A 24,371-nucleotide genomic window follows, 5' to 3' on the forward strand; every position below is an offset into this window, starting at 1 on the left:
TTTTTGTCACTAAGAAAAATGTGAAGGTGTAACACATCTTTATGTTATCTTATTATACCTGTAGTTGGCCATTATCCAGCCCTCCATAAAAACGTAAATTATTAACACAATATCATACAGTACATTTTAATCAATACTGTTACTTAATCTATATCAGTACTATCTATCTATCTGACTATTACATCTCTATATATATATATATATATATATATATATATATATATATATATATATATATATATATATATATATTACTCCAGGGCAATGAACCTGTGCTAATTAACATCATCAGTTTAAACGTGAATTGTTACTCATACTTTAATGTACCACAGTAAAATGCATGATGAACACTCCCCTGGGAAAGCACTAGCAGCATTGAATATCCTTCATTAAGCATTTTATATTGTCATCATCTTCACAAAAACATCTACCCGTGTGACACCTGAGGCAGTTCTTGACAATGGCTATAATATTATTGCAACACAATCAGTTAATTATATGTGACAAATCAATAGCGCCACAGTAACACAATCATGAAGTAGGAAATTTTCACCCCCTGTTTTATACTGGAGTGTTGTATGGTTGATGTAACACACAAAAGCATGCTTTATGGATCAATATTAGTGGAATATTACAGTTTTTCTCAGTTGCTTATCTTACAAATAATCCATAACATTTTCACATCTCTCAAAAATTGATATTTATTAATAAACATCTTAATAATTGATTCAAAATAATGAGAAATCGGATTTAGGATGTTCACAAGTTACTAGATGTATTAGTTTTGAACATTGCAATTGCAAACTTTTTTGCATCAAAGTGACCAAGAAAAACTGTAAAGGATGGGGGCACACATAGGGGGAGGAGCCAGAAGAAGGGGCGGGGTTATAGTCAGTCTATTTGAACTGGCTGATGGGGGCGGGGATTTTGATGTCCTGGCCTTTCTCCAATCTCTTCTCGCACTCAATAAGATAGTTCACTCCATCAATAACAGTCTGAACAAGTTGAACCTGAGCACACAATAGAGACAAAAATAGGTTTACAGTCATGGTAAATTAAAGTAATAACTTATTTTCAGATTTTTCAGTTTATCATATATTTTTTTCTGACCTCTGATTGGCCCAGCCGGTCCAAATTAGAAATATCAAACGTGCTTCCAACAGCTGCAGTGTCCACTCCTCCAGTGCCTCTCTTCTGGAGCCGCAGGCTATCCAGGATCTTTGAGAAACGGGCATCCTGCAAAAAAAAGACATTTTTGAGCTTGTGTACTTGAGCTCATGACTAATTTATTCTTTGTTCCTTATTTATTTATGAAGAGGACCTTGCTGAGGCGTGGAAGGTTCACATGGACACCAGCTCGAAGCCCTGTACCCAGGTTGGATGGGCAGGTGAGGATGTAACCCAATCGCTCGTTCCACATGAATTCCCAACCTTTCTCCTGAATCAGTCTCTCAACCTGAAGGACAAAGGAGATCGAAAATCGTTACTAGAATGATATTTTCAACTAAAATAAAATAAAACACACTAAATAATGAAGGATTTAACACTGACTTAGAGTGACATACACTATAAGAAATGAAAGTTGAATTAATTTTAAAAATTTACTTCAATTGGAAACACCTGAATTATTTTTTTACTTTAAGTAGAAATGCTTCCTTTTTAGGTGTTACCCAATGAAATTTTTTTTGTTACAACTTTAACTTTTACATGCGTGTGAGCTCACCTCTTGGAGTCCCTTGCAGAAACGCTCAAATACCCTCTTCATGTTGCCCCCCTTCTCCATAGAGATCACACGGGTGTGGTCTTCCTCATTGACCCACACCAGGAAGGTTTTCTCATTGTTATGCCTGCGGTCGAAAGCCGAAAAGTTAATCTATAAATTCTGCAATAGTGGTTTACTTTATATGACCCTGCTTTTGAAAACCCAGCTAATGTCATTTTTAGTGATTTACATCCTACATAATGTAAAAAAACATTGTATAAAAATATAATCTTGACATCTTTAAAGGGACACTGCACTTTAAAAAAAAATAGGCTCATTTTCTAGCTCCCCTAGAGTTAAACATTTGATTTTTACCGTTTTGGAATCCATTCAGCTGATCCCCGGGTCTGGTGGTACCACTTTTAGCATAGCTTAGCATAATCCATTGAATCTGATTAGACCATTAGCATCGCGCTCAAAAATAACCATAGTGTTTCAATATTTTTCTTATTTAAAACTTGACTCTTCTGGTGTTACATTGTGTAATAAGACTGCTGGAAAATTAAAAGTTGAGATTTTCTAGGCCATTCGAAACGGTAAAAATCAAATGTTTAAAGGAACAGTATGTAAGAAATTTATATAAATTAATCATAAAATGGCCGTGATATGTCACCAAGCGTGCCGCACAAGCCCTGAAAAGTGAAGCCAAAACGTCTCGATCGCCCCCCAGTGACTGGTCCCAGTATAGGTCATAAACCCCGCCTCCCCATGTTATTCAATGGGACTTGAGACCAACTAAAAAAATTAATTACACTTCAATTATCTTTTTTCCGAACCTAGTTTCTGTCATTTATTGTAGTTTTTATCACACTGATGCAAATTCAAATGTTTGTTTTTAAAATAAGTTTGTGTTTAGTTAGTTATTTAATGATATAAAAACGGTGGTGTCACATCATGATTGACAGCTGTGATATCGTGTGATATGCGCATTCTGCGAGAGTGAGGGCGGGGTTTCGATTTCGCGGGTTCACTTCCTGCTCACTACTGCGCATGACTGGTCCCGAAATCGCTAGTGCGCAGACTCAAGACCCAAGATGTCAGCGCCATATCGGGACTCTGGCGGCTTCACTTTTCACCAATGGAAGGGAGCGAACAGGCGTCGTCCATCTTTTTTTACAGTCTATGTATGTCACTAGACATTAAGAATTAATTTTCATTTCAAATATTTATATCACTGACATCAGTGGCCTGGCAAGGATATTGTCATTTAAAAAGTGGAGTTGCAGCCCTCATCTGATGTTTATGTTGTCATTTTGCGTATTGGCCACTAGTTGTGTGATTGCAGTACCAGTTTTAGCCACAAGGTTTGTGATTGCAATACCAGTTTTGGCCACAATCCTACATACTGTTCTAGTCTAGGGGAGCGGGAAAATTTGCATTTTTTTTTTTTTTTGAAAGTAGAGTGTCCCTTTAATATTGACTGAGTAAGGTCATGGCAAAAATTGAAATAAATAATCAATGACTGAAATCAAACTTTGATGCCCACAATCTTAGAATTAGATCTATATATACAAGAGACTTGGATGTCTTGTGTCTAAAAATATACCCCTGTAGTTTCTAAAAGCACATCAAAACATTTCTCTGGCAATTTTGTCTTCCATCTCTAATGGTGTCTTCATGACAGAATTGCTTTGTCAGCTCAAAAACTATCAGGGTATTACATCGAATGCAATTTCCAAATTAAGCTTGGCAAAGTTACCACTTTCCTTGGCATACAGAAAGGGAAAGTGGAAAAAATATAAATAATGCAGATGATAGTGAGCCCTAGTTAGTGAGCTGATCAATATCGTGTCACGAAGTAGGTTTTTATGCTTGAGGTTCCCTGACAGAGGACTCTCTTCTTATTGGATGCTCACCAGATGCCTCTTGCGTCAGGCCAATCACGTGCCATGCCTGCACATGTCAGAAGGGGCGACACGGGTTTATCGAAAAGGAAGTGATCCTGGAACAAAACAAATAGCAAGTGAATTCATCAGCAAATGCTAATGGGGGATTAGCAATCATTAATTTGAGATCAAATCTACTTACATCAATAAGTTGTTGCTGCTCCTTGTCAGTCATTTGACAGAGGCTGTAGTATTTTCCTGCCAAATCTCCACGTAGTCCAGCCAAGGCATCGATCACAACTCTCTCCACCTCTCTGCGTTCGGCACGGGTGCAGGCTGGAGGCAAACTCAAGCCCCGGATACTCCTGCCTGTCCTGACTCGAGATGATAACACGTACTTCTCATCGAACATTCCGCCCTTTATCTGATACGAAAGTAGGATAGATTTGATCTCAATGGGAGTAACACTTCAACACTCCTGTGGTACTTTTTAAAAGTATTGTAAGATATATAATATCTATATCTTTTTCTCTTACCTTACTAGAATCCAGGTCAGTGGGGTGTTTCATGTTGCAGGGGTCATAACCATTGTGCCTTTCTTTGATGACCGGGTTAAAGATGTCAGCAAAGACCTGCATGACACATGATTGATGCACTTTAGTTCTTCATATCATGCCCTTGCCTCTTAATCCATATATCTTTTATATCTTACCTCATATGACTCCTCATCTCCTGCCACCATGCCTACTGTCTTTATAAAGGGATGGCCTGGGTTGTCCACGCCTGTTTGGATGGCTTCGTCCAAAGTGTAACCATTTGGCGTGGATTTGTTGCACAGCTTGGCGTATATGGCAGGTGTCAGGTGGCTGGCCATACAATTATTGTGCTTCCGCAAATCTGGATATTCAGCACTGTCAAAGAATAAAAACTAAGACTTAGATGGACAAATGCTAACAGGACAATGGCTGTGTCCAGACTAGGGATGAATAACGATTAATCGCGATTAATTTATAGCAGAATAAAAGTTTTTGTTTACATCATATATGTGTGTGAACTGTAACTTTGTATAGATAAATGCACAAACATGCATGTAAATATTTAAGAAATGTTTACATGTGTATATACATTTCTATATTTATGTATAATTTATATTATATATAAATATAAATACTTCATATATAAATATACATTTTTTTTATTAAAATTATACAAGCATGTGTGCATATTTATATATACATAATTAATATACACAGTTCACACACATATATGATGTAAACAAAAACTTTTATTCTGCTATAGATTAATCGTAATTAATCGTTATGCAAGTAGGTCTGAAACCGCCTACTTCCATACTATATAGTAGGCGAAAGCAGTAGGCTAGGTAAGTTGTATGTCTGAATTCATAGGATTCAAAAAACAGTTTATGTAACTCTTTCTCGCCATTGATGGGTATCTTGTCAATTAAGAAAGAAATTTGCATGCAAAAACATGTTGCTGATGAATTTTTATGTTAATCTGCAATATCGCGACTATCCACCAGATGTCGCACTTACTCAATTTATGAAAAAAACAGAAGCCAAAACGTTATTTACTAATTTTAAACTCTGTGAATGTTTTAATAATCATTCTGAATCTGATCTCTAACTTAATTCCTTCACAAAAATGCAATAATTTTTGCAAAAATATTTTTTTTTTAAAGAAAAATACCCATATTTAAGAGTTTTTAAGCAGAGAACAAGATTATATATAGGATGAAACAGTTTTTTTCCCATTTTGTTTTGTTTGAATATTGTTTGTTTGAAAGCAGAGGGTCTGTTCTTTCTTTCTTTTTGATATACAGTATTTGTATGTTTATATATTTTAAGAAAAAAATTTTCCTGGAAGGTATTTTGGGAAACTTTTGTGAAAATCATATAAATGCTGGCGGGCAACTTTTCAAAAAATGGCTGGCGGGGAATGAGTTAAAGGATTAGTCAATTTTCTTAAAAAAAAAAAAAATTCAGATAATTTACTCACCACCATGTCATCCAAAATGTTGATGTCTTTCTTTGTTCAGTCAAGAAGAAATTATGTTTTTTGAGGAAAACATTCCTGGATTTTTCTCATTTTAATGGACCCCAATACAGTTTTAATGCAGTTTAAAATTGCAGTTCCAAAGGACTCTAAACGATCTCAAATGAAAAATCCTCGACTGAACAAAGAAAGACTTCAACATTTTGAATGACATGGTGGTGAGTAAATTATCTGGATTTTTTAAAAGACTAATCCTTTAATGACTAACTTGTTTTGACAACGTATGTCACGTGATGTTTTTAACATGGAGGATATAGTACATCCAAATTTATTCATACTATCCATATTCATACTAGAGGCCTTTAATCTTATATTTTATTTATATTTTAGTAGGTCCTTATTCAGTAGGACACAGGGATAATGATTGGTTATCACATTAGTGTGCTGCCTACTAAGACAGCATTTTGGGTTATTATAGCAGTGTGATGTCTACTAAGACAGCATCCTTGGTTATCACAGTAGTGTGCTGCATACTAAGACAGCATCCTTGGTTATCACATCAGAAGTGTGCTGCATATTAAGGCTGCATTTAAGGTTACTATGTTCATTTTATAACAATTTATCAGCAATTTCTATATAAAAGTAATAAAAATAAAAGCATTTTTATTCAAGAGCATAATTTAGCCTATGCATATAGACATGATAAGCCTATATAAGAATGTAGTGTATTGTTGCGAAAACTAAATATTTAGTAAATATATCATTATCCTTATTTCATCAAATAGTTTTAATATATTAGTAATATAATATAATAGAATAGAATATAATATAATAGAATATAATATTTATCACCATGCGAGCAGTGGCGGTGGAATTTGCCACAGTGGCACAATGTATCATTCAGTACACGTTTTTCTCGCCTACTTAAACATTTCTGTAATACAAAACCTGTTTTGTCTGGCATTTCATTGCATAGTCGTGATGTGGTTATGAGAGAATTAAGTGTATGTATATTTGCTCATTGTTACCTGGCAGGATAGATTCTCCGGACTTGCGCTCCAGCACTGACATGCTCTCTATTCATGAAAAACCCCACAGTCAGGGAGCCCGCACCCACCAAGGACAAGATGCCAACCTTCCTGTTACTGGATAAAATCCTTGCGAAGCTGCTTGCCATCTTTAACCCTGCAAAATCCAAGCGGATGTGTCCAGGTGAAGAATGTACCGATACTGGAATGTGTCAGGATGCAGGGGAATGCTGCGGATATAGTCGGATACTGAATGTGTCCTTCTCCCAAAAGAAATCCTCCTCCCCCTCCTTACACTAAAGATGATGCATAAATGAGACCCGTGTAGCTTTTCCGTGGTCGTGTTACCCACTTTAAAATACCCACAGTACACGATACACTATTTATATTCGTTAGGATCTCAACATCGTACGCGACTGAGACGTTTTGAAGAGATTTTAATACCAAATGATAATGATAATAATAATTTGTATTCAAAAGCTGTGCAAATACAGTAACACGTGTGATAGAATTTATCTGCGCAGACCGATCAGAAACCGACGTCAAAGTAACGCGAGAAAAGACTGTACTGTAGCCTTTCAAATCACTCTCGCGGGTTTTTAATGACATATGCTTATCCCACATGCGCAGCGCTGTTAAAAATCTAACGCCAAGGTCTACAGCGGTTGTACGTGACATTGAACCCTATTGGCTCAGAGCTATACATGTAAAGTTAAATTTAAACAATCCCGCCTGCAACATGCGCATGCGCGACTAAGATGAGATCATCTTTACAGTCACGCTTATGATGGAGGTTTGATGGCATTTGAACTAACTTCCATTACAAAGCAGTATTCGTTTCTCCAAAGTTACATATTAAGAGCATACACTAAAAATATGATTAATTGGTAAAATATGAACAAATCCAATTGCTGGTTTCAAATTTATAAACCTATAAAATGCCCATATCTATGCCAACCATGGGTTTCAACCTATACTCCCCATGAGGCCCAACCTTGAGCATTCAAATTCAAAGCATTCACTGGTCTTAGTAGAAATGCTAATCCTGCCACCCAGATACTTTGCAAAACCACGTGAAATAAACAAGAGATTTACTGTTGGCAATAACTAAACTAAGCTTTTGTAATAATCCCTTACTGTTCTGTAGAGCATGCTGGTCATTTTGTGAGATTAAATCAGTGTTTACAGTAAATGATGCATGCATTGAATGAATTGAAATATAGTGCAATTGTGTAATGTTTAAATACACTGATAAAAATTATTCATTCAATTTACTACATTTTTTAAGGTAAGTGTTTACAATCTATTTATTTAAGTTACATTTAAATAAAAGTTTTTTATTTTCTTTTTCTTTTTTGTTGTTGTTTGTTTAAATGTAGCTTAAATACATTGATTGCAACCACTTACCTTAAATGTAGTAAATTGAATAAATATTTTTTTTCCGTGTATCAGCTGCATATAAGGTAATGAACGATCTGTGCAAATTTATATTGAAATTGTGAAGCTTACCAGTCCGAATAAACCTTTCACTGTACACTGAAGTTAGTCAATATCTTCTGAAGCAGGAACCAGGTACAAGGGCAGTGCTTCTTTTCATCAGAAGTAGGGCAAATACTAGGTGTGGCCTTTTTATATTAATGCCAGAGGGTGCTAAGACTTCCTTCTGTTTGACGTGTCCAATAGGGAATTTGGATGAAAGTGTTACTGTAATGCACTAGTAACGCTGTGCCATTCATTCATTGGCACTATTAGCGCTGTGCCATTCATTCATTGGCTGGTTAATGTTTCCTGAGAACAAAAATTGGCTTCCTTATCTATATCTGTTGTCATCAGAGCTACCATAGGCTGGCCAGAAGATAATGTATCCAAGATCGAGTTCGAAGGTCACTCCTGGGGGCTTTATAATTACACGTCCCAATACGGTCTACGTCAATAGACCATTGCCTTGTTGTACTCAACTTATCAACTGATGTTGTAAAGCAAAACTACACAATGCAAAGTCTTTGGCAAATTTACATTTCTTTTGTCTAACAAATCTGGATCATTACTGACTTCCATTGTATGGAAAATACCAACGTGCTGGGTTATGAGTCCCTTTAATTACATATGCACTTAAACTATGCACTTTGTACTGTTTATTTTATGAATTTTATTGTCACACTTCACTGCTTTTTGCATGAATGTAAAGTATATTTATCAAAGACAAAGGTGTCAAACACATAAACAATGCAAAATTGCAAGTTAGTGAAAGTCAGTGTCATTTCGATGTCAGTGGTGACTGTTTCGCCCAGTATGAGCTGAGGTCAGTCAGACTGAAGTGTAATCGTCTCTCCAGGTGAACTTTGCTCACACCTTGTCTGATAGCCCCTCCTCTCTTCTGCTACATAAGCAAAACTACAACCGCTGAGTGCATGACGTGACGGGCGTACATTTCATTTATTCACTTGAATGAGTGCATTATCCAAATAGGCTTACTTGAAGTGCACTGCTTTTTGTAATATTTAATAGCTGCACCCATATCAGTCTACAATACATACCCTCAAGTCAAATTTACTGCGAAACTCTAAGATAATTTTAAAACCTGCATTTCCAAGTTGGAATGGCCATAATAAAGTTGAAACATGTTAGGGGAGAGAGACTGCTGTAATGACTGATATCATTATTAGTTTTTTTCTGCACAAATTTTGGTCGAATACATATTTTTACTGCGTAAAACATGCATCAAATGACTATATTCTTACAGCTGCATTACTGTGTTTGTGACATTTAACTTTTTTTCTGTACATGTTTTGTAGATTATTTTGATATAATGTTGGGCAGTTTACTGTACACGGATGCTTTAAAACAGTGGTTCTTTCAAACTGGGGGCCGCGAGATGGTGCCAGGGGGGCCCCAGTATTATGAAATTTTATAAAATACATTAATTTATCACCTCAGAAAAATAGGGCTACTAACCAACAGCAATATGTTGTATAATAGAATATGATTTGTTTAATTTAAATGTTTAAGTTTTAGAATGTTTTATGTCATAAATTTTCTTTTGGGGGGCCGCGAAGGGATGCACCTTATCCAAGGGGGACCACACGCTGAGAAAGTTTGAGAACCACTGCTTTAAAATACTTTAAAATAAAATAAAACTTTCTGTATTTGTCTTTGTTTTACAAGCTTGAAAAACATCTCTTTGTGCTGATGGCTTCTGACAGAGGCGATGGGTGAGAGCAGCTGGGGACACAACTAGGAAATCCTATATGGGCCAGACAGTCCTGCTTAGGAAAGTCAAATGCTGTCTTTTTTATTTTCTTGTCTATAACTTAATTACCTTTATATTTTCAAGCTGAATAAACAGCTACCCTGGTTGGCTGGTCTTAGTTGGTTTAAGCTGGAAGAAGCCGGTTTAAGATTGTCTTCCAGTCTGGCCAAGCTGGTGGGTCAGCTGGTCTTCCAGCTAAAAAACTATTTAAACCTCTCCAAAACCAGCCTGCTTATCAGCTAAAGCAAGACTGGAAAACCAGTTAAAACCAGCCAACGCTTTTGCTAATTTTAGCAGGGTTTCCTCAGAATTTGAAAAGCTTGCTATAGCTTGTACAAAACATTTGCTGTATAAATTGCATTTTCACTCTCAGTCCTCTATTTTTATTAAATAATTTGAGCTACGTGTGAAGCCGTGGAGTAAAATGTATCAGTTTAACCTGTAAATAGTAATATGTTTAAACACAAAATACATGATTGATAATACTGAACACAGCTTTCAACAAAGACATCACATTTTAGCAGTGGTTCTCAAACTTTTTGGCATCCACCCCCCTTGTGTACAAAAGTGTGCATTTCTTCGTAGCCCCCCCCCCCCCCAAAGAAACTTTGTGACATAAAACAATCTCCAATTAAGAACTTGAATTAAATTACAATGTAGTTCTATTGGCCTTATTTTCTGATGTTTATTTTATTTTTCTGAAATTGATCTATAAATGTTATAAAACTGGGCCACCCCTGGCACCATCCTGCACCAAGGTTGTGAACCACTGCATTATATTGTTTTTGTTAAGGTACCAGATTTCTAAAATGTCAATTAAACCCAATTACGAGCATTCAATTTTGACCTGATATGTACATCATACATTAATTTATTAAAATATGTGTCTATTTGATATAAAACTACTCTTAAAGACATATTGAGGATTTTTTTTTGCTTACAGCTCCCCCTGTTGGATTTGTTTTGTAGAAACCAACATGGTCCAGCTGTGCTGTATGGTTGTATCCGACAAGGTTAATTTTAAGGTATAGTTAACCCAAAATGTAAATTTTGTCATCATTTACTCACCCTCAGGTTGTTACCGACCTGTATACATTTCTTTTGTTCTGCTCAACACAAAGGAAGATATTTTGGGCAATGTCTATAACCAAAGCGTTTATGAGCACCATTGACCTCTGTAGTATTTATTTTTCTTACTATGCAGCCAGTGGTGCTCTTGTTTTCTGCTTGCATATGAATATCTTTATTTGTGTTCAGCAGAACAAAGTTGTGTACACAGGTCTGTAACAGCCTGAGGGTGAGTAAATGATGACATAATTTTTATTTTATTTTTGGGTGAACTATCCCTTTAAGTTGCAGCAACTCCACCACAAGGAGGAGCAACTTTCACTAATTCCACACAAATAGGACTACAGTACATTAAATATGACTCTTTATGCTTGATGGTTCAGTATTGCTACCCATAAAAAAATTACTGAGAGGCAACAATATATTATTAAGGGGGATATAATACACCGTGTGTACATTCTGATGGTTACAAAATCTAAGTTTGTTATTAATTTGTGACCTTGTCTGTGCAGTCTAAAGTCTAATCTGATTATGAGATTAGGAGCATCATTCAATCTTTGACATGACCGTACTCAGTCAATATTTAAGATATCAAGGTTATATTTTCACGGAATATTATTTACATTATGTAGGAAGATTCGTCACGTATATTTGATTTTTTCGTTATATTACGAATTTCCGTGTTTTTTCGTGACCGCATAACGAATTTCTGTTTTCGTGTGATTATCACGTATTGGTTACTCAACTGTTTCGTCCTATTTTCAAACCATTGTCCCTTCGGTTTAGGTTAGATTTAAATAAATTACATCCTTACCCAAACCCTATAACGCCAGGCGACATATACAAAAATAAATCAGAAAAATAGTATAAACCAATACACAAAGTGACATAAACCGAATCGACAATGGTTTGAAAATAGGAAAAAGCAGTTGAGTAACCAATACGTGAAACTGACACGAAAACAGAAATTCGGTATACGATCACGGAAAAACGCGGAAATAAAAAAAAAATAAAAAATTTACGTGACTATATCACGAACCTCCGTTAGTTTGTGTAGAGAAAACAGCTAATCACAAAAAATAACAGTAGGTGGGTTTTCACAGCCAGTTTCTATTAACTTCCAAAAATATATTGTGTCTTAAGAGGAATAAAAACTTTATTTAGGGTTTTCAGTAAGTATTTTATTAACAAATAATTTTATGATCACCCCATGCATTGCTTTTAACAACATGCAACAAGAAAACTAAACATAAAGCAGAATTGTGTTAAATGGGTGACCTTAACCTCAGGTAGACACAGATCAATTCTGCTGTATGTATAGTCAACAAGTTAGGTTTCCTGTACACACAGATACTTCGCTAATGTTTATGTTGTTACCCTTATGATAGACTGACATCTGCTGGAAATTCAAAACACCATCATTGCTGGAAATTATCAAACTTTCCTCCAAAATCACTTTTGTAATATACTGAACTGACATTATAATAGACCTGATAATATAAATGTGACTTTGTATGTTTTCTACATAAAATCATTGTACGTGATGCAAAGAACATAATGTAAAAAATATTGATAATACTGACAAAGGTCATGTCAAAGATGGAAATCAATGTGAAATCAATAAAATAAAATGAAACTTTTTAAAAAAAAAGGACATTTCACAAGACTTTTTTAAGATGTAAAATAAATCTTTGGTGTCCATAGAGTACACATAAATGACGTATTTTTGTCTTGTTTTAAGCACAAATATCTAAAAATTCTTAAATTAAGATGTTTTTTCTTGATGAGCAAAACGACCCACGAAAATAAGTCTAGTTTTTAGACCAAAAATATCAAATTTAAGTGATTTTTTTCTTGAATTTAGTGTTTAAGAAAAATATTCAAGATTTTTTTGCTTACCCCATTGGCAGATTTTTTTGCTTGTTTTATGCACAAATTCATTTCAATTTGATATGTTTGGTCTTAAAACTAGACTTATTTTCTTGGGTCATTTTGCTCTCCAAGAAAAAGCATTTTAATTTAAGAATTTTTAGATATTTTTACTGAAAACAAGACAAAAATACTAAGAATTTGTTTTCTTAAAAAATTTTTTTGCAGTGTGAAGTTCTAGCTCAAAATACCATATAGATAATTTATTATAACACTTTGTGAAATTGCCACTTTGTGGGTGTGCCCTTTAAAATGCAAATGAGCTGATCTCTGCACTAAATGGCAGTGCAGTGGTTGGATAGAGCAGATTAAGGGGCGGTATTATCCCTTTCTGACATCACAGGGGGAGCCAAATTTCAATGACCTATTTTTTCACACGCTTGTAGAGAATAGTTTGCCAAAACTAAGTTACTGGGTTGATCTTTTTCACATTTTCTAGGTTGATAGAAGCACTGAAGACCCAATTATAGCACTTAAACATGGAAAATTTAAGGAATCACTCAGCAAACCATCATTTAAGCAGTAGTAAAACCAGTTTGAAGGAGCTTGGAGACCCCTATGACATTCACATCCTCTGTTTCCACAATCAGTTTTCATGAAGGCACTGTTTATGCACCTTCAAACGGACTCACACACTAAAACCACAGACCATCAAGATGAAGCCGCAACTTTAGTTTTCAAATCTAGCATTGGAAGACAAAATGGAAGTCAGCCATTATGCTGAAGCTGCAGTCTCATCTGCTCTCGAAACATCGGGAGATCAACCAACACTGCCAATTAGCAGCAAGTTACTGAGAATGCTGGAGTCAGCAACCAGCTGGTCATCTGCATTTGAGCCAATACAGAGCAATGAAGATGTGTTTGATACAAACGATGGAGCTGTCAGTGAAGCCCCAAGGACGAAACGAGTGAGTACCACCATGGATGAACAGGTACAGTATATTTACATTAGAAGTACAGTATTGTTTAGCAGTACATCATTAACTTCAAATATGTGACCCAGTGTGTGAAAACCCAGCTAAGGTCATTTTTGTGATTTATTATTTTGTGCATAAAATCATAGAGAACATCCTGTAAAAATATAACTTTGATAAATCTTTAATATTGACTGAGTAAGGTCACATGAATGTGAAATCAAACGTTGATGCTCCTAATAAATAAGCATGGCATTAAAGCCTCGGTCTCCTAAAGGCACGGCACTTTTAATTGTTCTTTTAGACATTTCTGAGTTGGGAACCCATGTGTGCTCAGCTCAAACCTAGTAAAGTACTACCTGTCCCTCCTACCAATTTGCCCTTGAAGAAAACTCCTCACACCAGGTTGTTTCACGGGGCGGCCCCTAGAGCAACAGAACCAGAAGTTGTTTCAGATAAAACACGTCTGTTTAATGATGTGTGACTGAACAACCAGTTTGCTGACATCATTAGCCAAACGTGTACACAAATATATTTACAGAACACTGCACTCGCATCTATTCGGCACCAGACCAGAATTAATAAATGACTCCCCTTGCGAGAACGTCTGCGACCTCTCCGACTTTAATTATTGTGAGGTCACGTGACCCAACAGAGGCTTGAATATTTTGTCAGGGTTTTGCTCTCACAGTGTAGGATTTCTTCGGACAGCGGATCCATTTTACTCCAGCCTGATCGCTTCACATATGGGCAAGAGATTTATTGTTTTAGTTTAACACTTAAACGCTTGTGTGGGATTCTGCGCTTTTCTTAGGCAGATCAGACATCATGAGGAAAGTCTATAGCCTTGTCAGTCTCAATACAAACTCGGATCCAAAAGATGCTGTGTTATCTCTTAACATCAAGGTATTATTTTTTTTTGACAGAAGTCACACTTTTACAGTGTTTTAACTTTTTTATTGGTTTGTGTGATTTGCACTTATGCACTGCAAAAAATTACTTTCTTACTTTGTGTAGGTACAAATATCTAAAAATTCTTAAATCAAGATGAATTGATGAGCAAAATGACCTAAGAAAATAAGTCTGTTTTTAGACAAAAAATATACAATTTAAGTGATTTTTTGCTTAAAACAAGCAAAAATATCTGCCAATGGGGTAAGAAAATTTTTCTTGAATTAAGAATTTATTTTAAGAAAAAAAAAAAAAAAAAATATATATATATATATATATATATATATATATATTTTCTTAAAATAAATTCTTGTATATATATATAATATATTGTATATATTGTTTTAAGCACAAATTCACTTCCATTTTATATTTGGTCTAAAAACTAGTTTTTTCTTAGGTCATTTTGCTCATCAAGAAAAATTTTCTTGATTTCAGAATATATATATATATATATATATATATATATATATATATATATATATATATATATATATATATATATATATATATATATTTTTTTTTTCTTGTTTTAAGCACAAATTCACTTAAATTTTATATTTGGTCTGAAAACTAGTTTTTTTCTTAGGTCATTTTGCTCATCAAGAAAATCTGTCTTGATTTCAGAATTTTTAGATATTTGTAGTGAAAACAAGATCAGTATCAGATCAGATATGTAAGGAAGTCATTTTTTGCAGTGTGTAAAGTTTTGTATTAAGGTTTTATATACTGGAGCTGATTTTTATTGCTTTTGCTATACATTAAATACAATACAGTGTAATCCACTTGTACATTATTTTGTCAAAAAGTTCAGCTATGCCAGCAAGTTTAGTCAAAATGTGACCACAAAACCTTTAAGTCTTAAGTCACACAGGTATATTTGAAGCAATAGCCAATAATACACTGAATAGGTCAAAATTTTTATTATTTTTCTTTTATGCGAAAATGATTAGGAAATTATGTAAAGGTCATGCACAATGAAGATATTTAGTAAATTTCCTACCATTAATATATCAAAACTTGTCCTTAGGAAGGATGCAGTTCCTAAGGACAACTTAAAAGGCGATTTTGTCAATATTTCGATTTTTGCACCATCAGCTTCTAGATTTCAAAATTTTAAAAATGTATCAAATATTGTCCTATCATAACAAACCAAACACCAATTAAAAGCTTATTTATTCAGTTTTCTGATCATGTACAAATCTCAATTTCTTTGGTCCAGGGTCACAAATAATGATTTTAATGAAAAAGTAATGATTTTCCCTTAAATATACAAGCTATCACAACAGAAAATAGTGATGGGCTACAACAGCAATAAATGAATGAGTTAATTTCATTTATTTATTTTATTTTATAATATGTGAATATTTGAAAATATTAGAATGACAAAATAGATTTTTAATATTGTTGCCTGTACAAAAAGTGTTAGTTTTGCAAATATATTTTCTTAACACTCTTAAAAATATTTTTTTTATAACCTTTTATAATCTAAAGGAGATTTTTCACTTTAAAGAATCCGTGAAACAGACTCTATAGATGTTAAAGGTTAAAGATGTTAAAGGCACTTTTATTTTAAAAAGCGTTACTGAGGGTTAGAATAATAATTTTTATTTATCTTTTTTTAAATCAAAACGGATTGGATTTAACTTTGATGTTTTTCTTAGCCACTACATCCTGAACAGGCACAAGAATTCAACAGTCGATTAACAAAGACTGGCCGTCGCTCTCTGTCTCACTCCATTTCTCATTCGTCTTCAGACAGCAACGCCTCAGGTATGCCAAAAAAATTTTGCATATAAAAAAATTTACAAAAATGTACACAACTTATCCTAGTCTTGTTAACTCTTTGTAAACTGCATTGTCTGTTTAGAAGACTCGGATGCAGAATTTGCAGAGGATGAGGTTTCTCCTCGAGACCGGCAGCAGATCAACTCGAAAGGAAACTGTGATTTCTGTATCAAAAACATCAAGCAGGCTGACTTCGGCCGTCGAGAGATAAAGCTGGCTGAGGAAGGTACGGTGTGGTTTAATAAACTCTATAAGAAAATATAAATTGTGCAAATATGATTAATCAAGAATGTAATGGATGTACCCGTACCTGTTAAAGATATGACTGCCCTAATAGCCCTAAGAAAAGCGGCCCATGGAGAGAAGCCACTGGCGGGGGCTAAAATAGTAGGCTGTACTCACGTCACCGCCCAGACAGCTGTAAGTGTCATCTATAATACAGTTTACAGTAAACACAGCATGTAGCTAATTGGTGCATTGTGGAAGCGGTGCAAAGGTCATGGGTTTGATTTCTAAGAAATAACCATGATAAAATGTACACCTTGAATGCACTGCAAAACGCTTTGGATAATATAAAATGTAAGTATACAGAATGTAAACCTAGCTTTAACACATTCATATATACATTTTATCACTTAGTTCCCTGGAAATTGAACCCTTAATCTTTGGGCCTTTTGTACAAAATTAAAACATGAGGTAATCTACATCCAAAAAAAAAACCCAAATAAAAACGCTTTCCTCAACAGGTGCTGTTTGAGACCCTGGCAATGTTAGGGGCTCAGTGCCGGTGGGCGGCCTGCAATATTTTCTCCACACAGAATGAAGTGGCAGCTGCTTTAGCAGAGCGAGGTATAAGAGCGGTTTTCACTACTTAAAAACGACTTACCGGTAATATTCTTGTTTGCAGCAAATAGCTTTGCAACATTTTTAGGGCGTGGCATTTTGAGTAAACATCTGGGTTAATAACTGATAGGTTGCAGGTTTAAATCGCATATTCATAAGCCGTAAGAGCCCTAGAGCAGTGGTCCCTAACCTTTTTTCGTCGCCCCACCCCAAATACATATACGACCATTACGATGACAAATGTTAAGGTGGAGTAATCAAAATTGAATACTTATTTTACACAAGATAATATTTAAGTACTGTATCTTGTCATTGTAAGCATATGATTTTTAAAAAACATAAAATATTTTTTTCAGTGGAATTTTTTTTTGTTTGAGCTCAAAGCATATCGGATCCTGTGTCCCCTAAGGGGGGCCGGGACTCCAGGTTGGGAACCACTGCCCTAGAGCAGTGTTCGTATGACTGACACATATAGTTCAGCTAAAGATCTGTTTTCCTGAGTCAGCTGGCATATTTTGCTTCCCAGATTTTCCAGTGTTTGCATGGAAGGGGGAATCCGAGGATGATTTCTGGTGGTGTATTGATCGCTGTGTAAATCTGGAGGGTTGGGAGCCAAACATGGTACGAGTCCCTTTTATAAGTGATATACAGTATATAAGACCACTTACCCTACATACTTTTCAGTTCGTCTAACATTCTTTTACTTTTTAGATCCTCGATGATGGAGGAGATATGACACATTGGATTTACAAGAAATACCCTCACCTGTTCAAGAAAATGAAGGGTATTGTTGAAGAAAGCATCACTGGCATTCACAGGTTTCATTTCATTTGTATTCGACCCACGTATAGAGTAGATATAAAGAGAATATGCTGCCTTCATACATCACCCATAAATCAGATTTTAAAGGAAAACACCACTATATATTTTACTATGTCCTTACCTCAACTTAGCTGAATTAATTAATACCTATCTTTTATCAATGCGTGCACTTTTAATCTTTGTACTGCGCTTCTTGAATGTGTTAGCATTTAGCCTAGCCCCATTTATTCCTATGGCTCCAAACAAAAGTTTTATATTGTGCCACCATACTTACTCGTGTAACTACTCATGTAACAGTCTTTAAATAGGGAAAGCATGGAAGTGTTTGGTGGCTTCTAAATTCATTCCTGTTTGGATCCTAAGGAATGAATGGGGCTAAGCTAAATGCTAACACATTCACGACACACATGTATAAAGATTAAAAGTACATGCATTGAAAAAAGATAGGTATGTATTAAAGCAACACCAAAGAGGGTTTTTTTTACCTTAAAGGGATAGTTCGGCCAAAAATGATATTAAACCCATGATTTACTCACCCCCAAGCTGTCCGAGTTGCATATGTCCATCGTTTTTCAGACAAACACATTTTTGGATATTTTAGAAAATGTTTTAGATCTTTCAGTTGATTAAATGTAATGTTACAGGGTCTACCCATAGTCCACGACCTTCAAGTCCAAAAAAAGTGCGTCCAACCTTCACAAAATAAATCCAAACGGCTCCAGGATGATAAACAAAGGTCTTCTGAGGGTAATCCGCGCGGTGTTGTTGTAGAAATATCCATATTTAAAACTTAACTTAAATAACTACCTTCCGGTAGCGCCGCCATCTTAGTCACGTCCGCATTCAGGATGAGAGCTTACGCAGCCTACGGAGGCTACTCTGCTGCTGCTCTGTGCCCCCGCCCTCCGAATTTGTCATACATCACTAGGAAAAGTGCGTACACTACGCTAATACTCTCTCCTGAATACAGAGGAGTCTAAGATGGGGGCGCTACCGGAAGGTATTTATTTACGTTAATAAAGATTTAAATATGGATATTTCTACAACACCGCGCGGATTACCCTCAGAAGACCTTTGTTTATCATCCTGGAGCCTTTTGGATTTATTTTGTGAAGGATGGACGCACTTTTTTTGGAATTGAAGGTCGTGGACCCCGTAACATTACATTTAATCAACTGAAAGATCTAAAACATTTTCTAAAATATCCGAAAATGTGTTTGTCTGAAAAACGATGGACATATGCAACTCGGACAGCTGGGGGGTGAGTAAATCATGGGTTTAATATCATTTTTGGCTGAACTATCCCCTTTAAATAACGTTTCCAAAAAAGTTTCAGTCGTTCATCCACTCGAAACAGGGTGAACGGCACTTTCACCTTCGCTTTGCAGCCATATATCGGCCAAAACCGCACTAAAGAAGTTTCCAACCGTCGGGTAGCGGTCCTGTAGTTCAAGTGAAAACTACAAAAACTTGCTTTACGGCAGACCTACAATCCAATCAGAGCCAGCTTTGCTGCAGTAGGCTAAATTATTTACGACAGTGGTAATGGACAATTCCGCTTCTAACCTGTAGGGGGAGCCAAGAGAAAAAACTCTTTAGTGTTGCCTTTAACTCGTCTAATTTGAGGTAAGAACATTGTAAAATTTAGAAAAACTGTGGTGTTTTTCTTTAACAAAATTCTGTAATGTGTTGCATTGCAGGCTTCATTACCTGTCCAAAGCTGGAAAGCTCTGTGTGCCAGCAATTAATGTCAACGACTCTGTGACAAAACTGAAGTTTGACAACCTATACTGCTGCAGGGAGTCCATTCTTGATAGGTACAATGAGATTACACATTTAAGTATCTATACTGTACAGTACATACGGCGTATATATTGTATTGTTTATTCACACAGTCTTAAAAAGACGGCTGATGTTATGTTCGGCGGAAAGCAGGTGGCCGTGTGTGGATACGGAGAGGTGAGTTATTCAATAATAAATGAAAAATAAATGCAACTTTAGCTTTAGTTTATATACAATAATGACGTTTGTTTAAATACGAATGCACACAGGTGGGAAAAGGGTGTGCGGCAGCTTTGAAAGCAATGGGGTCTGTTGTGTACGTAACAGAGATTGACCCCATTTGTGCTCTACAGGCATGGTAAGATATTGTGTAAGGTGCTACAAATATCATTTAATGGCATGATTGACCAATCAGAATCGAGTAAGCTAGAATGCTTTGATAACAGTATCAGTAGAGTCAGTATGATATATTTTCCATACAATCATTTAACATCCATTGTATCTTGCCTAGCATGGATGGCTTTCGATTGGTCAGACTAGGCGATGTTATCAGACACGTGGACATTGTCATCACCTGCACAGGTACATTTAACAATGGCATGAAAAATACCATGTTGTACTATTTTCCTACCATGTTGGATCCTGACTCCCCCTATCTTTTTTATATAGGTAACAAAAACGTTGTTGTGAGGGAACACATGGACCTGATGAAAAACGGCTGCATTGTTTGCAACATGGGACGGTCTAACACAGAAATCGACGTGGTAGGTGAAAACACGAAAAATACGTGATTATAGACAAATATACGCTTGTGAATTAACATTTTATGTGAATGTGTGTTTGGGTACAGGAAAGTTTGGCAACTCCAGAGTTGGTGTGGCAGCGTGTGAGAGATCAGGTGGACCATATCGTTTGGCCGGATGGCAAAAGAATAGTCCTCCTAGCAGAGGTATGAGAAAACTACAAGAAATACAACAACACAGGACAATGCACACAATTCACACGTTCTACTTGTGTAAACACATTTCGTTATTCCTCTTTACAAGCTACTTTATGTTGCATATTGGTAATAAGTATTAATGACAAGGTTACTGTTTGACCACATTTGGTTTCAGGGCCGTGTTCTTAACCTGAGCTGCTCAACTGTACCCATATACGTGCTCTCCATCACAGCCACTACACAGGTATGTGCGCAGTCAGCTAATGCATGAATCTCAATGAAGTTTGCTGACGTTGGTGGCCTACAGGCTGAAGTTATTCCATTCTCAATTAACCCAAACATTAAAGACTTAAAAGGCAGAACAAAAAACGTTTAGAGGGATATTTACATGGAAAACAAAATGTTACTGATATAATGAGCATGGGTCATAGCTTTGGGCCATTTTTTGTGGATACTGAAATTTGCATTGCGTCATTTGCATTTACGTATTTGTTAGACACTTACATGGCATTCAAAGAATTCATTATGTGTATGTGAGTTTCCTGGGAAACGAACACACAACCTTTGCACTTTTAATGTTACGTGCACAACGGCAAGTGACGCAATCTCAAATGACGCATTATCATTTGCGAATTTTTCCATCCAGTGAGTCGAATAGTAATGCAATCTACCAATTGAGCTACAGAAACAGATATCCTCTTTATTTTTTAGGCTTTGGGATTGATCGAGCTCTTCAATGCTCCTGAAGGACGTTACAAACAAGACGTCTACCTCCTTGCCAAGAAACTGGGTGAGAATCGTATGATAACCATTGTAACAATAACAATTCGGATGGATGATTTTAATCCTGGCTTTATGCTTAATGAAATAATTCATTTAGATTTTGTCATATTTATATTGAATCATGAGATGACGCTGGTATTTTGTGCAATAGATGAATATGTTGCAAGCCTGCACCTTCAGACCTTTGACGCACACCTGACCGAACTCACAGATGACCAAGCCAAATACCTGGGATTGAGTAAAAACGGACCATTTAAGCCTAGTTATTACAGGTGATTTAAATAATTCATTCCAGCATACAGCTACCAAAATTATTATTGAAAAAATTATGGAGAAATGTGAGATGTTTTTTTCTGTTTTAGGTATTGAAATTGGTGCAGATCACGGAGAAACCTTGGTGTATCTTATCATCATATTTGACAAAAACTGACTTAGACTTTACTTGTTTTCTATTGCACACAATATTACAGGCTTGTCCATAATTTCTGTATAGAGATAACATCGATCCACTTGCTGTTTTTCTGTTTTCCCGTTCTTCTAAGGATTTTGAAGTTTTCTTTTTAACACACATTACATGTGTTTTCTATCTGTCTAGTCTAATGGTAAATTGAAGAAAAAGGTAGAAAATGTTATTTATCATCTTGCTCGATTCTCTAATAAAATGGCTAAAGAAAACCTCATGCCGTAGTTTATTTTTATTTTTAATAAAGTAGTTCTACGTGTAAAGCATTCATAATAAATATTTTTTAAGTAGTTACAATTTTCCTGATCACTGTTTAACTAAACCATTGCACACTGATATCTCCTACGCACAAAAATTTCTCTTACAAAATAAAAGTCTCTGGGGCTGGTTAAAAGCCTGGGATACATTGCGCAATTTAAGCCATCCTATAAGATCGTACACGGTGCGACATGGAGCGTTTAAACTTGGGTAGGACAACAAGCATGTAGATTGTACGATGATGACACCTATTGAATCGTAGGCTGTGAAACTGCAACTTACGTCAGCGCAACGTCATCAGCATGCCTTACAGGTAAACAAATACCGGTATCCAGGTCGTAGCTGCAAACACCCTGTGCGTTGATCATGCTGAATTCTGACAATGTCAGAAAACTATCGTAGACTATCTTTGGTCGCAACACCGTGAAAATGTCCGTCTTTGAACCTCACTCATTGTAAGACATGAAAATCGATAAAGAGCCACGTACGTTCATAGAATACGTGATGATTGTTTTATGATGGCAATCTTTTGTCTGGGACAGCGCAAAATCGTGCAGTGTATCCTGGGCCTGAGAGAAAGATAAACAGAACATTTGGTTGGTCTGCAGCAGGCATAGTGATATTACGCACAGCCCGAAAATAGGTCCGGTTACTTTCAATAGCAGGGGACTATTTTCAGGCACTGTGTAATATCACTACGCCTGCTGCAGTCATGTTACATCAGCAAAGTTCTTGATTATTACGCCAGAATGAGAGTATAGTTCCTAGCCATATCTGCCTAGAAAATCACAACTTTTAATTTTCTTTCAGTCTTAGTACACGATGTAACTACAGAAGAGGCAAGTTTTAAATAGGAAAAATATCAAAACTCTTTGGTTGTTTTTGAGCGCGATGCTAATGGTCTAATCAGATTCAATTAATCATGCTAAGCTAAAAGTGGTAGCGCCAGACCTGGAGATCAGCTGAATGGATTCCAAAATGGTAAGAATCAAATGTTTACCTCTAGGGGAGCTGGAAAAATAGCATATTTTCAAAAAAGTTGAATGTCCCTTTAAGGTGACACTCCACTTTTTTTTTAAAATATGCTCATTTTCCAGCTCCCCTAGAGTTAAACATTTGATTCTTACCATTTTAGTAGCCGTTTCAGCTGATCTCTGGGTCTGGCGGTACCACTTTTAGCATAGCTTAGCATAATCCATTGAATCTTTTTAGACCATTAGCATCGCGCTTAAAAAAAACAATAAGTTTCAATATTTTTTCCATTTAAAACTGGTCTCTTCTGTAGTTACATCATGTACTAAGACCGACGCAAAAATTTAAAGTTGTGATTTTCTAGGCTGATATGGTTAGGAACTATCCTTGCATTCTGACGAATAATCAAGGACTTTGCTGTCGTAACATGTGTGCAGCAGGTGCAATGATATTACGTAGCACCCAAAAATAGTCCCCAGCTATTTAAAGTTATCAAGGGGACTATTTTCGGCTACAGCCAAAGTTTCTAAAAATCTTCACCCTGGCAGGACTTTTTATAAAAGTTCGGTTTCAGTCTCATGATACCTGTTTGCGTGTGGACAAATGGCCAAACTGCATAGAAAAGGTTTTGAACCTGTGTACGTGTGGACAGAGCCTCAGTCTTTTCTCATGCAGCTCTATGGAGTAACTTCTGGTAACATTGAGAGGCACCATGATTCGTCATTGTTGTAAAACGGTTCCGATGTGAATGGAGCTGATGCGACTCTTATTCTAAAGGGCTCTGCTTTGGATGAAATCAAGTCGTCAAATTTTCTCATTTAACTCAGATATACATCACGAAAAGAACATCACTTCCGTCTCTTAATCAACATTTAGTGTTTTTTACCAAAACAAGAAAGAAATCCAAGGGTGAATGACTAAAACAATAAATCATCTCCTTAACAAACCATGACGTATTTGCCGGGCCTGTTTTCTCATA

The 24,371-nt window shown here is 35.9% G+C and overlaps 2 protein-coding genes across 7 annotated transcripts; one reads left to right on the forward strand and one right to left on the reverse strand.

The window, feature by feature from the left end:
* Nucleotides 1–292: 292 nt before the first annotated feature.
* ckmt1 (creatine kinase, mitochondrial 1) lies at nucleotides 293–8,251 on the reverse strand. 2 transcript variants are annotated; one of them, XM_065291963.1, is made up of 10 exons: nucleotides 8,139–8,251; nucleotides 6,630–6,786; nucleotides 4,301–4,499; nucleotides 4,125–4,220; nucleotides 3,791–4,012; nucleotides 3,619–3,704; nucleotides 1,724–1,847; nucleotides 1,322–1,456; nucleotides 1,111–1,236; nucleotides 293–1,010 (listed from the first exon to the last, which is right to left on the reverse strand). In XM_065291963.1, exons 2-10 carry the CDS (start codon nucleotides 6,776–6,778, stop codon nucleotides 897–899), a joined length of 1,251 nt encoding a protein of 416 aa, XP_065148035.1. In that variant the 5' UTR covers nucleotides 6,779–6,786; nucleotides 8,139–8,251; the 3' UTR covers nucleotides 293–896. The 2 variants fall into 2 exon arrangements, with proteins under 2 accessions (XP_065148035.1, XP_065148036.1); XM_065291964.2 differs by lacking the exon at nucleotides 8,139–8,251 and having other exon boundaries at nucleotides 6,630–6,929.
* A 5,236-nt stretch (nucleotides 8,252–13,487) lies between these two features.
* On the forward strand, nucleotides 13,488–22,379 carry ahcyl2a (adenosylhomocysteinase like 2a). Of its 5 annotated transcripts, none has more exons than XM_065292401.1 (17): nucleotides 13,488–13,808; nucleotides 16,406–16,514; nucleotides 16,612–16,755; nucleotides 16,849–16,949; nucleotides 17,276–17,378; nucleotides 17,899–17,993; nucleotides 18,084–18,190; nucleotides 19,895–20,011; nucleotides 20,090–20,153; nucleotides 20,246–20,334; nucleotides 20,488–20,558; nucleotides 20,646–20,740; nucleotides 20,827–20,925; nucleotides 21,092–21,160; nucleotides 21,628–21,706; nucleotides 21,851–21,971; nucleotides 22,062–22,379. In XM_065292401.1, the coding sequence occupies exons 1-17, from the start codon at nucleotides 13,578–13,580 to the stop codon at nucleotides 22,066–22,068; spliced, it is 1,701 nt and encodes a 566-aa protein (XP_065148473.1). In that variant the 5' UTR covers nucleotides 13,488–13,577; the 3' UTR covers nucleotides 22,069–22,379. The 5 variants fall into 5 exon arrangements, with proteins under 5 accessions (XP_065148473.1, XP_065148475.1, XP_065148474.1 ...); XM_065292403.1 differs by having other exon boundaries at nucleotides 13,488–13,784; XM_065292404.2 differs by lacking the exon at nucleotides 13,488–13,808 and adding an exon at nucleotides 14,339–14,696.
* Nucleotides 22,380–24,371: the final 1,992 nt, after the last annotated feature.

This window comes from Paramisgurnus dabryanus, chromosome 23 (genome assembly GCF_030506205.2).
Source record: "Paramisgurnus dabryanus chromosome 23, PD_genome_1.1, whole genome shotgun sequence".
Classification (NCBI taxonomy): Eukaryota; Metazoa; Chordata; class Actinopteri; order Cypriniformes; family Cobitidae; genus Paramisgurnus; species Paramisgurnus dabryanus.

Coding starts and splice junctions, on each gene's coding strand:
- ckmt1 (XM_065291963.1), bottom strand. CDS start 6,778: ATGGCAAGCAGCTTCGCAAGGATTTTATCCAGTAACAGGAAGGTTGGC. Junction 4,013..4,124: donor CTGACCTGGATTCTAGTAAG/GTAAGAGAAAAA, acceptor CTTTCGTATCAG/ATAAAGGGCGGAATGTTCGA. Junction 1,848..3,618: donor CCTGACGCAAGAGGCATCTG/GTGAGCATCCAA, acceptor TTTCGACCGCAG/GCATAACAATGAGAAAACCT.
- ahcyl2a (XM_065292401.1), top strand. CDS start 13,578: ATGGAAGTCAGCCATTATGCTGAAGCTGCAGTCTCATCTGCTCTCGAA. Junction 16,950..17,275: donor ACGTCACCGCCCAGACAGCT/GTAAGTGTCATC, acceptor TTTCCTCAACAG/GTGCTGTTTGAGACCCTGGC. Junction 17,994..18,083: donor AGGGTTGGGAGCCAAACATG/GTACGAGTCCCT, acceptor TTTACTTTTTAG/ATCCTCGATGATGGAGGAGA.